The sequence below is a fragment of the Podarcis vaucheri genome (assembly GCF_965113315.1).
Source record: "Podarcis vaucheri genome assembly, chromosome: 2".
NCBI classification, from domain to species: Eukaryota; Metazoa; Chordata; class Lepidosauria; order Squamata; family Lacertidae; genus Podarcis; species Podarcis vaucheri.
Genome location: NC_138760.1, coordinates 41,306,201 through 41,319,703, shown reverse-complemented (window position 1 = coordinate 41,319,703; position 13,503 = coordinate 41,306,201). Strand labels below are relative to the sequence as shown.

Sequence of the window (13,503 nt, the reverse complement as noted above, 5' to 3'; positions counted from 1 at the left end):
AGTTCATAGCTATTAGCCTGAAATATTCCTAAACCATGGGTAGCTGTGATCATTTACCCATGTGGCTGAAGAGACTGTGAATAGAATTTAGCCCTTTTCCTGTTACCTAGCGGAGATGCCTTTGACCACCTCATATAAGTTCCCCCAAATAGAATAAAAAGCTTTTCAAAATAAATAAAAAAGCCTTTAACTAGATTCCTGAAAGCTAACAACATTGAGCATCTTCAGAGTTTGCTGTGAAAGGGCAACAACTGAGGGGGGATTCATTGTGCAGCTACACTATCTACCTTTCAGAGCAGGGATCTCTAGCTGGCCTAGGCAGGAAGGGAGACCTCATTTAAAAAGACTGATTGGAACCAGGCAAGCTTTCAGAGCTTATGCTTTACTTCACTGGTTTCTGGTGATAACAAAACAAGGTTTGTTGTGCCATTGTGAAGACCATTGTGGGCAAGGTATTTTGCTGCCTGAGGCAATTCCCCTCCCAATTCCACAAACAGAAACTGGCTGGACTCCAGTTAAATCTTACTTCTATACTGATGAAGGGATAGCATCCTGCACTTTGAGGTGCAGAATACCTGGGGGCTCAAGAGGAACAGTCCCTGAGCATCTGTTACCTGAGCCAGTTGCCTCCCTCTGCCTAATGGTTGGGCCAGGCCTGTTGAAGGATCTTTGGCCTTTGAGAAAAAGAGAGGGAATTTATTCCATGATATTTTGTGCCAGGTCAATCATTTCACTGGTCAGTTTTTATTCCTGCTCTGTGTCCGAAGCAATACTAGGGAGCTATGTTTTGGCATGCAGATGTGTGTTTGTTGCTCACTGCTTTCGTTCAAGCGGCGTCTCTCTGCAGCATTGCACTCTCCAGAGAAGTCTTCTGAAATAATTAAATCAAACTGTTCAGTTGTGGAAGCCTTTTATAGTTAGATTGCTAGGCCCTATGGATTTATTAACAAAAACAATCTTCATATTTCACTTTTCACAGAACCTTTATGTTCTGTGGTCTCTGGGGAGGTTTGCTAATGTCTGTTCATCCTTTCATGGCACTAGTGTGTTGACAATGATGTTGTAGAAGGTATTACTAAAAAGGCTGCTTTTGACTTCTCTGTACTACAGGACTGGAAGAGAGGAATGAGAGGAGGGCAAGAGGGAATAGTGTAAGAACTAGACACACAAACACACACAGAAAGTTGATCACTGATGCTCAAATTACAAATTGCCTCACAGGGCCAAACAGTTCAGAAGTGCTGCCTGGCACATGGTACCTTTATTTTATCATGTGAACCAGAGGAAGCAGAGAAAGGAAACTAGTTTCCCTAATCCTTTCCTTTTGTGACTGCTATCTTGTATAAATATTGTCCTTCTCTTGCTTTTCCTGGAAACCACAAAGACCCTGAAACAGCGCCTCACGTGATGGCATATTACCTCACGCTTGAGCAGTCTTGGCTCTTAATCCTGCATAATGTACTTGAATGAGTGGGGTGAGCTAAGCGTCCCTGGCAGGCGCGTCCATCTCTGTCTCTATCTCATTGCCTCCCTCTCTGCCAGAGATGCCGCTGCAGACGCGGACTGGCCCTCTGCTAGGCTGGCATGCTCTATTAATGAGTTTGAAGCAGATATGCTTTTCCTTTGGTTGCATTTTGCACCCAGAAAATTCTGATTTCTGTTTCACATCTTTGCTGCAAAATGAATGTAGTCCTGTTTCTGTAAATTGATCATGCAACTCCTTACTGCTACCTGCTGAGTGTTTGTCCAAGCTGGCTTTGGATGGGCCAAAATTTAGCCACGGGGAGAGCTGTTTTCATGCAACCAGGTGAGGTGCAAAAAGGGCTGATTTCAGCCTTAGTGCTGGTCCTGTAAACAACTGCGCCATGTTTGGGAACACTTCATTGTACAGATGGTGGTTGTTGGACCTCTTACAGCGACTGTCAAAATATCTGTGTCTGGGAACTGTTCCATAATTTCTCTACTTCTTTAGTTCCTACCCTTTTCCTGATAGTTTTCTTTCCTTCCGAGCAGCTTACTCTCAGTTGACAAAAAGCATCCCTTTACAGCAGGGTGAGGCAGCTCAGGCCGGGGGCCAGTTGCAGCTCTCTAGGCTTCTTGATCTGGATCTCTGGACTTTTCTCCAGCCAAAGAGCTCTCACTAGCCCTCCTTTGCATCCCCCTTGAATACCGGGCAGGAATGTGTCCTTGAATTCAGATAGTGCCTCTTGCTTGCTGGTATGGAGGATGCTTACATATTTAGCCTCATGTCCATACAATGACATAAAGTTTATCCCGCTTTTGCCAGGTCAGAGTATGTGCTTGCCCCACAGGAATTGACCTCCAGTTCAGATATAAGGCTTCTTCTGCAGACAGACAGGTCTCTGGTTGGTCACGCAGCAGACCTTACCTCTTTTGAAATCATGTTTGCCCTGATGGCAAGGAGAACAATAACACCTTGTGGACTTAGCTCTTAGAAAAGTTGGCCGTCTCTCACCTGCTATGAAATTGGGCTTAGCCTACTTCTGTCCTCCCTATCAACTTCAACCTCTCTAGGACAAAAGGCTGTCCTATTACTATGGCTGGCTTTAGAGTAGATCAGGCATAGGCAAACTCGGCCCTCTAGATGTTTTGGGACTACAATTCTCATCATCCCTGACCACTGGTCCTGTTAGCTAGGGATCATGGGAGTTGTAGTCCAAAAACATCTGGAGGGCTGAGTTTGCCTATGTCTGCTTTAAAGCTCTGTGTCTGAATGCCCTTCCTTTGTGCTGAAGCTTTCCCTACAAAACCCACTCTTTGGTGCTCAGTTGAAACAAACAGTGATCCCCGGAAAACCTAAGTTGATGTTTGCTCTGATTGAGCTCTAAAGAGTGGATGTCCTCCAGGGCAAAACAAAACGAAACAAAAATATGCTTGGACATGGAGTTTTTAAGTGTGAACCTGGGCCTGGAAAGAGCACCTCACACAGTCCCTTTGTCTGGCACAGAAAAGAAGGGTAAGGGCTTAGCCACACTTACCTTTCCTCTGGTCTTTCCAGAAATGGTCCATGTTTTAAAGCAGGCATAGGCAAACTCAGCCCTCCAGATGTTTTGGGACTACAATTCCCATCATCCCTGACCACTGGTCCTGTTAGCTAGGGATCATGGGAGTTGTAGTCTCAAAACATCTGGAGGGTCGAGTTTGCCTATGCCTGGAGTAGATGCTGCTGCATCCCTTGAGTCTGCCCATAAGAACAGCCTGCTGCATCATTTCAGTGGATCCATCTAGTCCGGCATCCTGTTCTCACAGTGGCCAAACAGATGCCTGGGGGAAGCCTGCAGGCAGGTCCTGAGCACCAGAGCACTCTGCCCACTTGCAGTTCCCAGCAACCGGAAGCAGAACATATACCCACCATGGCGTTCTGCAAGGGATGAATCAACCATCACTGCGTTCTTGCCTTTAATGATCTTCCAGATAGGCTACCAATGAAACTCCCCCCCCCTCTCCACCTTTGACTTTTAGCCATGGAACAAACCCTCCTCCCAAGATAGGATGGCTGTAGTCGGCTTCAATCTAGCAATGTGCAGGTAGACTGGGAGCAGGTTTGATTTCAGCATTTAGCTAATGGTCCAAACAGACCAGATGGGTGGCAGGAGAAAGTGGAACAATAATGAAGCTTCATGGCTTTGCCCCGCCTTTTTAAATACGTTTCATGTTTGCCAGGAGGGAGCCTAAGGCATAAGAGATCAAAGCTAAGACTTCCTTGCTCTTAATACCTTGGGGAAGGAGCCGTTGAATTGAATTGACAGGCAAGGCACCATCCACTTTGTTAAAACATCAAGAACATTGCTAATGATCTACTTCTGTCCCAGCAGGTAAACTACAGTCCTGCCCGTTTTTATCACAGCGATTAGCCAGGTGTCTAGGTGCAATAAAAAGAAAAAGAACATTGATGCTTCATTGGATTGTCTAGGCCAACAAGTTCACTTCCTACAAAGGATGCTATTTCAGAATCAAAATCGTTCTTGCAGCACTCCAGTTTTCCAAATCAAAGCACGTAGGGCAACTGAAGTCCATGCTCATAGTCTGAATTGCAGCAGCACTTGGGCTGTGTTCCTACACCTGTTTACTGTACACACATCATTCTCAATGCTGGGATTTTAATCTGTGTTGACTTGACAGGTTATCCCAAATGCATATGTATCCTGCACTTTGTTATATGAAACTACAGTTTGATAGAATCATAGAATCATAGAATCATAGAGTTGGAAGAGACCACAAGGGCCATCGAGTCCAACCCCCTGCCAAGCAGGAAACACCATCAGAGCACTCCTGACATATGGTTGTCAAGCCTCTGCTTAAAGACCTCCAAAGAAGGAGACTCCACCACACTCCTTGGCAGCAAATTCCACTGTCGAACAGCTCTTACTGTCAGGAAGTTCTTCCTAATGTTTAGGTGGAATCTTCTTTCTTGTAGTTTGGATCCATTGCTCCGTGTCCGCTTCTCCGGAGCAGCAGAAAACAACCTTTCTCCCTCCTCTATGTGACATCCTTTTATATATTTGAACATGGCTATCATATCACCCCTTAACCTCCTCTTCTCCAGGCTAAACATGCCCAGCTCCCTTAGCCGTTCCTCATAAGGCATCGTTTCCAGGCCTTTGACCATTTTGGTTGCCCTCCTCTGGACACGTTCCAGTTTGTCAGTGTCCTTCTTGAATTGTGGTGCCCAGAACTGGACACAGTACTCCAGGTGTGGTCTGACCAGAGCAGAATACAGTGGCACTATTACTTCCCTTGATCTAGATGCTATACTCCTATTGATGCAGCCCAGAATTGCATTGGCTTTTTTAGCTGCCGCGTCACACTGTTGGCTCATGTCAAGTTTGTGGTCAACCAAGACTCCTAGATCCTTTTCACATGTACTGCTCTCAAGCCAGGTGTCACCCATCTTGTATTTGTGCCTCTCATTTTTTTTGCCCAAGTGCAATACTTTACATTTCTCCCTGTTAAAATTCATCTTGTTTATTTTTGCCCAGTTCTCTAATCTGTCAAGGTCATTTTGAAGTGTGATCCTGTCCTCTGGGGTGTTAGCCACCCCTCCCAGTTTGGTGTCATCTGCAAATTTGATCAGGATGCCCTTGAGTCCATCATCCAAGTCGTTGATAAAGATGTTGAATAAGACCGGGCCCAAGACAGAACCCTGTGGCACCCCACTAGTCACTCTTCTCCAGGATGAAGAGGAACCATTGATGAGCACCCTTTGGGTTCGGTCAGTCAGTCAGTGATGTGTTTCTCAAACCGTCTTCACACTGATTGAAGTCCTTAAGCCATTTCTAATTTGTCTCTAGCCAACTTGCTCTAAGGCGGTAATTTGAGCACACACTGAAATTATTGGCACAACGGCAGCAAGTGCCAGGGGGTCTTCCCTTTCTGTAGCTTCAGAAAGGCAGCTTTTACCCCTTTCAGCCCCATAGTAGTGCATTCACTGTTGTTATTTTTGTGTCATGCACAAATAAAAAAATACATTTATAAACATTGAAATGAGTACAGTGGTACCTTAGGTTAAGAACTTAATTCGTTCTGGAGGTCCGTTCTTAACCTGAAATTGTTCTTAACCTGAAGCACCACTTTAGCTAATAGGGCCTCCTGTTGCCGCTGTGCCGCCACCATGCAATTTCTGTTCTCATCCTGAAGTAATGTTCTTAACCCTAGGTACTATTTCTGGGTTAGCAGAATCTGTAACCTGAAGTGTCTGTAACCTGAAGCGTTTGTAACCCGAGGTACCACTGTACATCATGATAAATGAAATGGTGTGCAAATTCATTTTAAATTCAACTAACTGAATTTGGATTAGGGCATTTTAATATTTAAGTTGGTGCAAATGAATACAAATGAATAGGAACTTTGGATTAAAATTAGATCCTAGTTCCTAAAAGGGAGCTATGAGCAGCTAGTGCAACTCCCCGCCACAGAAACATTCAGATTTCAGTTATTTGGAAGGTACCTAATAATTTCCAGAGTAACTTTTCTTCAATTGCATATTCCACTCATAACAGATCCTCAGGATCTGTGCGTCAGAAGCACAGTTGTGTGGACTGGCAAATCTTGCTATTGTGTTTAACTATGCTTGGACTTTGTGTGGGGTCCACTTGTTTTATTGATCTGTTACAGCCAGCCATGGCATAAGGGTACCATAATCTTTCTCCTCCTCACAGTAACAATAATATGAATCATATGGGCTACCATAGCAAATATTGTGATTCTTAGTGACGTCTACATTGAGTTTTAAATCTAGTGTGCAATTCTGGCACATATTCCATTAGAAACATCCCGTCATTTACTTACAGGCCAGGGCTATAGAGTCCACTATGCCTTTTGATTCAGCTAAATCAAGTACCACGAACTGGCAGGACCTCAGCTTTGATTAAATGCAGGTCTGCAGACATTATGCTTGGAAAGTGATCCTGATTTTATAAAGATTGCTAGCACCACCTAGTGGACATTTCTGACTCTCCACCATTAACATGTAAATTTATACCCTGAGTGAAGTAGGCTCATTCACTTATTAGGAAGTGAATTTCTATTTTCAAAGCCTTGGGAAACCCTCTACTTCTTACTTCAGCATTTTGTAACTGAGCCTTGGACTCATGAGCTACACTCCCTTTTCTTCCTTCAGCACCAACACAAGGAAAGAATTAGAAGCTTTTGCTCTGCTTTCAACTAACCGCAGTTACTGGTTTGGTCAGAACCTGGACAAAGTGTGGCCAGTCCATGATTTAGGAGAATAAGCTAACTTTAAACCACAATTTATTATATTGGCTCATTTCCCTAAACCACAATTCAGATTAACCACAGCTCCATGCTTGGACATAACGGATTAAAAACGGAAGTAAAAGCTCCCAACCTCTTCATGTGGCGACACACACAAGCCCAATGCTCACACATGTAATGGTACTCAGCATTGCATCCTGACTGGATCAAGATGTTTTAAATTAAGGACATGGAAGCAACATTGCATGCTCGAACTTGACATGCAGTGAATGGCAATGCTTTCTCTTTTTAAGATAATCTCCACTTCAAATTCAGAGAGTGTTTTTCACAGTTCCTTTACATTGAGTGAGAGACACTTTTATGACAATGCTTCCTTGAGTTGTTTGGGTATAGGTTAGTTTCATAACCTCGTGTTTCTTCAATTGTGTTGACAATGTGCCTCTCTGGGGAGAAGGAGGTTTATACCCTTCAGACTGGGAAGAACATAGGTAGGGCTGTGTATACGCCAGGAACATTTCAAAATTCAGCATGCTATACAAATTATGCAAAGCAAGCAAATGTTTACCTATTTTGTATTATTTATTATATTTATTGTTGTGAGGTGGTGTCTGTTGGGTAGGACTGGAAAGGAGCTATCCATGGCAATCCACAAAGTGAACCAGCACACAACATTTGTCAAGTAGGATTGAATGCAATTTCCTAGGGACAATGAAATAAGAACAGTGAGGTTTTTTGTTTTTAAAACCAGTGATAATTTGAAATGATGCTGAGCTCTATATTTGAGACTTGCATTAGATGGTGTTTAAAACCTGTTAGCTTCTCTAATCTCAGTTTCTCTCCTGCTTTCTCAATGCCAGCATTAAAAACTTAATCTGAGGCCTATTGTGTTTTGCATTGCTTCTGGAAAAGGCTGAGGCCAAGGTTTGTGAAACCTGGTTGTTGTTGATACAGTCATTAAGAGGATTTCCTACAGGAATATGCCTTTCTTGTTTGCATCAGGCGACAGATGCAGAAAATACCTCTTCTGCCCAGTGCAGATTCATTGGGAATCCATAACCTCGCAAGGCACATGTCTCTTTGACCCAATTTCCTACAGAAGATACAGTTTGGCCAGTAATGGTTCAAAGTGCCCGACTAAGAACCTGGAAGACCGGAATTCAGTTCCCCATTTATCCGGGAAGCTCACTGGGTGACCTTGGACCAGTCACCATCTCTCAGCCTAACGTACCTCACAAGGTTGTTGACATGAGGATAAAATGGGATGAGTGAGATCCATATGCACCACCTTGAGCAGCTTGGGGGGGGAAAGGTAGCACATAAATGTAATAAATAATATCTGGAAGTAACATCAGTCTACATGATCTTTTACAGACTAGAGGAGAGCTGGAGTCAAATGCTCACTTATCCGCAAAGCTAACTGGGTGACCTTGGACCACTCACTCTCCCACAGCCTGCTGAGAAAGAGAGGAAAGGAATGTATGTTGATCTCAGAACTGGGAAGGAAGGTAGGATACAATTTATACAAAATTTATACAGCATTTGTGGGAAGCTAAGGTACCAGGGATGCGGGTGGTGCTGTGGGTTAAACCACAGAGCCTAGGACTTGCTGATCAGAAGGTTGGCAGTTCGAATCCCTGCGACGGCGTGAGCTCCGGTTGCTTGGTCCCTGCTCCTGCCAACCTAGCAGTTCGAAAACACGTCAAAGTGTAAGTAGATAAATAGGCAGGAAGGTAAACAGTGTTTCCGTGTGCTGCTCTGGTTTGCCAGAAGTGGCTTAGTCATGCTGGCCACATGACCCGGAAGCTGTACGCCGGCTCCCTTGGCCAATAAAGCGAGATGAGCGCCACAACCCCAGAGTCGGTCATGACTGGACCTAATGGTCAGGGGTCGCTTTACCTTTAAGGTACCAGTAGGTGGCAGTAGAGGCGAACTGACAAGGTATTACCATTAGCACCTGCAAGTATGTATTGGTAATTTGACAGAGGTGAAAACAAAGAGAGGTCAAGGCACTAAGTGCTGGTGTTTCAGCAGAATATACCAAGCATATTTGTACACAAGCTATGGATCTCCTGGGAATCTGCTCCCATGAATACTCAAGAAATCTTTCCCCCAGCCTGACATCCTCATTGCACCAGTCAGTCACCCTCGAGTTGAGTATATTCAGCTGTACAAGGGGTGCAAGTTTCATGAGAGCAAAAGACATGCAGTATTCCGAAAAATGAAAAGGTGGGTGTGCCTAAGGAGGGCATGTTCAGTTTAAGAGGGGCTGAGCCAGTGCAAACCAGGAAGAAGAAATGGCCTCTTGCGCATTGTAGAATTTTGTAAAGATACTTACAGAGACCCTTTGCAATTGCCTAGGAAGCACCGGCACCCAAGGGTGCCTAGGTGACCCTTGTCCTTAGCATAGGTTGACAGATACAGCATAATACACAGAAAGTTTGGTTCTGGGCCACATTCTTCCCTGTAACCAGGCTGCCCACGTTAAGCAGCTATACCTATCCAAGGTCTGCTACTTTTACGTAGCTTCTGTCTTCAGTGAAAGCAGAAAGTGCAAATGGAAAGGCATAGCCATGAATTGAATTCAACTCATAGCTGCTGCACTCTTGAACCCTCTCAATTTTTGAATCTATCCTGTGGCTGATTAAACTGCACTCTCTACAGCAGTGATGTCCAACCGGTCGCCTGCATTGATTGTGGGACCCCTCTTGATATATTGATTTAATTTTGATTATTGATATATTAATTGCAATCAGCTGATGAATTAGGAAATGAAAGTAGCAGTTACCGCTGTGTCGTTCTTTTAGGTTAGCGATTTCTCCCCTTAAAAAAAAAAAATTATAATGGGAGCAGATCGCAGTCTCTTGTGAGTTGGACATGCCTGTTCTATAGCAAGGGCGGCAGAACTACAACTCCCATCAGCCCCAGCCAGCATGGCTAGCAATGGTGTTAGTTGTCTAACAGCCCAACAATATGTAGAGGACTGCTAAGTTCCCCACCCCTGCTCCCAACACACACACACACACACACACACACACACGACCAACCCAAAATAATTTGCTGCCTGTGGCAAAGGGCATGGTGGCAATTCCTGTGGACATTCCATATGTAGTAGCCACGTGGAATCTCCTTCAGTGCACCTGAGGAAAGCAAGCTAGTTCAAGGGCTGCAGGACTGGGTGTATGGCACCTCCCAACCAAAGAGAACTGCCAGGGTCTGTCCCTATTGCCCCCTAGCATATTCTGCCTGAAGTGTTTGCCTCATTCTGCTTAATGGTACAGGATAGCTAGCCTCTCTTGCTGTAATCACACAAACTATTTAAGGGGGTGGGCTTGTAATACATGAATAAAGAGAGCTTGAGTATGGAATACAGTAGTAGGTCTGCCAGCTGTATTTCCATAGTGAGGTGTTTTTAAAAAATATTGATTTATAAGAGATGAGCCCTTTGAGGTCTGGAAGTACTACCTGCCCTAAGCCCCAGAGAGGTAAAAGAAAAAAGGGGGCAGTCATATATGGCACTGAGAATTCAGTAGTTTGACTTTCCTCAGCTCAGCCCTGTTATACCACCTCTTCTTCAGCTGGGAAGAAATAATTCAGACTTGTTTTCCCAAACAGTTCACATTTATTATTGATACAAATAAAAAAAATCTTTTAAAGACCGTTATCTTATTACCAAGATTGAGGTAATATGTTTACAAAACATTTACAGAAATTGATATGAAGTTCATGAATACAGATGAGGAGGGAGGGGAAAAGTTGTTAAGTTCAGTAAAGGTAGGACCAGCAGAATTATCAGTTCTGACAGGAAGGAAGGATCGCGTAGGTAGGACCACACACTATGGAGAAGAGGATAAGTTTGGTAGGTGATTGTTGGCATGGCACTCCATTTTTTAAAAATGCTGCTTTTTGTGATGTATGGACCCCCTCAAGTGTTTGTGCTTTGAGCTCTGAAAGATGCATTTGACTTCTAGGAAAAAAAGCATCCCCATATGGGACACTTCTGAGCAAACTTAATAGATCTTCAGACAGGAGAAGTGGCTGTAACTACAAAGCCAGACATCTCTGAGCTGATGTGGACTGTTGAGTGAAGTGGTTTCTTTACAGCTGTCAGCAAAATCGCCATCTGAGAGAAAAAGAGAGAGAGAGAAAGAGGGGACCATCCCTTACAAGTGGGGAAAAAAAGAGGACATGCCCTTTTGCACCAGGAACACTAACTGGCTGCACATGGCACTATGCTGCTTTGAGGCAGGAGCTATGTTCATGACTGCATATCAAGCATTAAAACCACAGGGGTGTGTGTCTTATTAGTTAAGCAGCTATCACAGAGAGCAAGAGAGCATGTGTGAGTTTGTGACCTAATGTATATTCTGCCACCCTTCCTACAATTTGACCAATACTTGAAGGGTCACCTTGACCTAATACTTCAAGCACCACAAGTGTTAGTTGTCTAATTCTTCCGAAAACTGTTTTAGTCAGCGTTTTACAGCCTTTAAACAAACATAGGCATTTGGCACCCTGATCCTAAACCAATTTCCACAGAGCACAGCACCATCATATTCTACAAGCTCCTTCTCTGGCCTAGTTCTATTTATAAACAAGGGGCTTTTATTTTCAATATATTTCAGATCTGGGGTGGGTTGAAGAGGATACAACTTCAGCCATTACCCGCTTTTCCAAGTAATTTGCAGCCTCTGAAATGTTTTAACTAGCTGGCTACTAAGGTCCGATGCAACACAGCAAACTTAAGACTGGCTGAATGTTTTGAGCTTTCCAAAAAATACATGCAAGGTTTCAAGCTGAAGTCTCTCAAATATGAAGGAAGTAGCAGGGGAAGGGTGATTAAAAGTGCACTTAGCATAGTAATTAAAGCCCTGGTTATAGGAAAATTGAAGCTGCAATAATTGTAGCCACAGCAGACTACACATGTGTTCTGGACAGGATGCGGTGGCATCTTAGTGACATGTGAGATTTTCATTGCAGTTGTAGGACAGATAAGAATCTGTGAAAAGAGCAGCCACCCCCTTCCACTCATCAGCTCTTGGCAGAAGAGATGCCAGCATTCAGTGGGTTCAGGGTGAAAAGATGCAAGTTGGGGCAGATGGGGCTCCGGAAGTTTAGGATGTTGAAACAAGTCTGCTCTGTCCTCTTCAGTGCTAAGAGGTGTAACTTTATAGACCTGAAAAACCTTTCAATGCCCAAAGCTGGAATTATTAAGCCCTTAGCAGTGAGATTAAGTGAAATGTATGAATGTCAAAAGGGCTGCCTGAGAAGACCAGAAATCCTGCTTCCTCTGCCGAAGGCAGTACTCACCTATGACAGAGCTAGAGAAAAAGGTAAACAGTTCAGCCAGGCACCCGCTGGCACTTCATGAAATGTCAAGTATTCTAGCTACTGCCTTTCTCTATACTTAAATGCTGGGCAGAAGCAGAGGAAGACTCTCACAGCGCCACAAGAGGAGGAAGTGTTTTCGAGCTTTGTGAGAACTTCACTGGCAGGAGCTTTAGGTTAGATTTCTAATGCACTATAGAATGTCTTGAAAGGATGGTATTTTAAAAAATAAATTCTCAACCACACTGATTACTCCTTTCATTGCAAAACAGCCCTTGCATGTCCAGGTTAGGATTTGTGCAAGCATGTTTATGATTGGGGAAAGGGGGAAATACTATGGTTACCGCATTAAGACTGGATACGCTTTCAGCTCTAATTCAAAACAAAACCAGTATATTTAAATGCACACACAGCTACTTTACTATCTATAAAAAGGCCTTCCACATGTTTTTTGTTTTTGCAATTGTCACAGATGATTAAGCTGTATTGCAGTTGGCTGCCATAGACGAGGGTCCGGCCATCTCATCAACTGGCTTTTGGCTGGCAGTGGCACTACCTGGAAATCATGGAGCTGGAGTGAGACTGGCCGGAAGAGGTTGTAGCAGCACTGAGCTGAGAAAATCCGCTGTGACTTGATTCAAGGCTGCTCATGGACCCTCTGCAAAAGAGACAGATAGTAAGGTATTATACAAACTTGTGTGTTTTTTTGTTTTGCTTTTTGCTTTCGTTAATTATGCTGGTTGGGTGGAAGCTCCCACTCTCATACATAGAATCACAGAAGTTGGAAGGGACCTTGCGGATCATCTAGTCCATCCCATACAGGGATCGAACCTGCAACCTTGGCATTATCCTGTGCTTTCCAGAACAGTAGCTGTATCGGTTTGTTGCACTATTTTTTTTAATATAAAAAACCTCTGTATACTCTCTGCCCACCAGCAGCATATGAGCTCCCAGAAAAGGAATGTTGTCCTTAACAGAAATGATAATACCGTATTTTTCGTCCCATAGGACACACCTAGTTTTTTTGGGGGGAAATAAAGGGGGGGAAATTTCCTTTATTTCCCTCCCAAAAGCAGGTAGAGGAAACCGAACCAGGTCGAGGAACAGCGGGATGGCGGCGCTGCGCCTCCCTGCTGTCCCCCGAGCTTGTGGGGCTGGCCCATGTCTGCCCGGCGCGAGGGGCGCTCTGCTACAGGGCGCCCCGCCCGCCAAGCGGCAGGCTGCTATCCGCAGCCTAGACATCCCTGCCGGACCTCCCGTAGGGCTGCCTAGGCTGCGGATGTGTTCCTGAAGCCTGGAGAGCGAGAGGGGTCGGTGTGCACCGACCCCTCTCACTCTCCAAGCTTCAGCAAAAGCCTGCATTCGCCCCATAGGACGCACCCAGATTTCCCCTTCATTTTTGGAGGGGAAAAAGTGCGTCCTATAGGGCGAAAAAATACGGTA

General features: G+C 44.4%; 1 protein-coding gene and 1 long non-coding RNA gene across 5 annotated transcripts in view; one reads left to right on the top strand and one right to left on the bottom strand.

Moving 5' to 3' along the window:
- LOC309521950 overlaps positions 1–13,503 on the top strand; it is a 47,122-nt gene that overhangs the window by 29,567 nt on the left and 4,052 nt on the right. The window contains exons 2-3 of the long non-coding RNA XR_014214798.1: positions 8,107–8,240; positions 12,542–12,741. This is a non-coding gene — a long non-coding RNA (uncharacterized lncRNA). The remainder of the gene's footprint in view (positions 1–8,106; positions 8,241–12,541; positions 12,742–13,503) is intronic.
- The window catches only part of SEC14L1 (SEC14 like lipid binding 1), a 60,210-nt gene continuing 57,038 nt past the window's right edge, over positions 10,332–13,503 (bottom strand). For 3 of the 4 annotated variants that reach the window (XM_082203798.1, XM_082203799.1, XM_082203797.1), the window contains 2 exons: positions 12,617–12,718; positions 10,332–10,855 (listed from right to left, as the gene is read on the bottom strand). In XM_082203798.1, coding sequence (XP_082059924.1) covers positions 10,840–10,855; positions 12,617–12,718 — 118 coding nt within the window. In that variant the 3' untranslated portion in view covers positions 10,332–10,839. Of the gene's footprint in view, positions 10,856–12,456; positions 12,719–13,503 lie in introns of those variants that run through there. The other variant, XM_082203800.1, reaches the window with a different exon arrangement.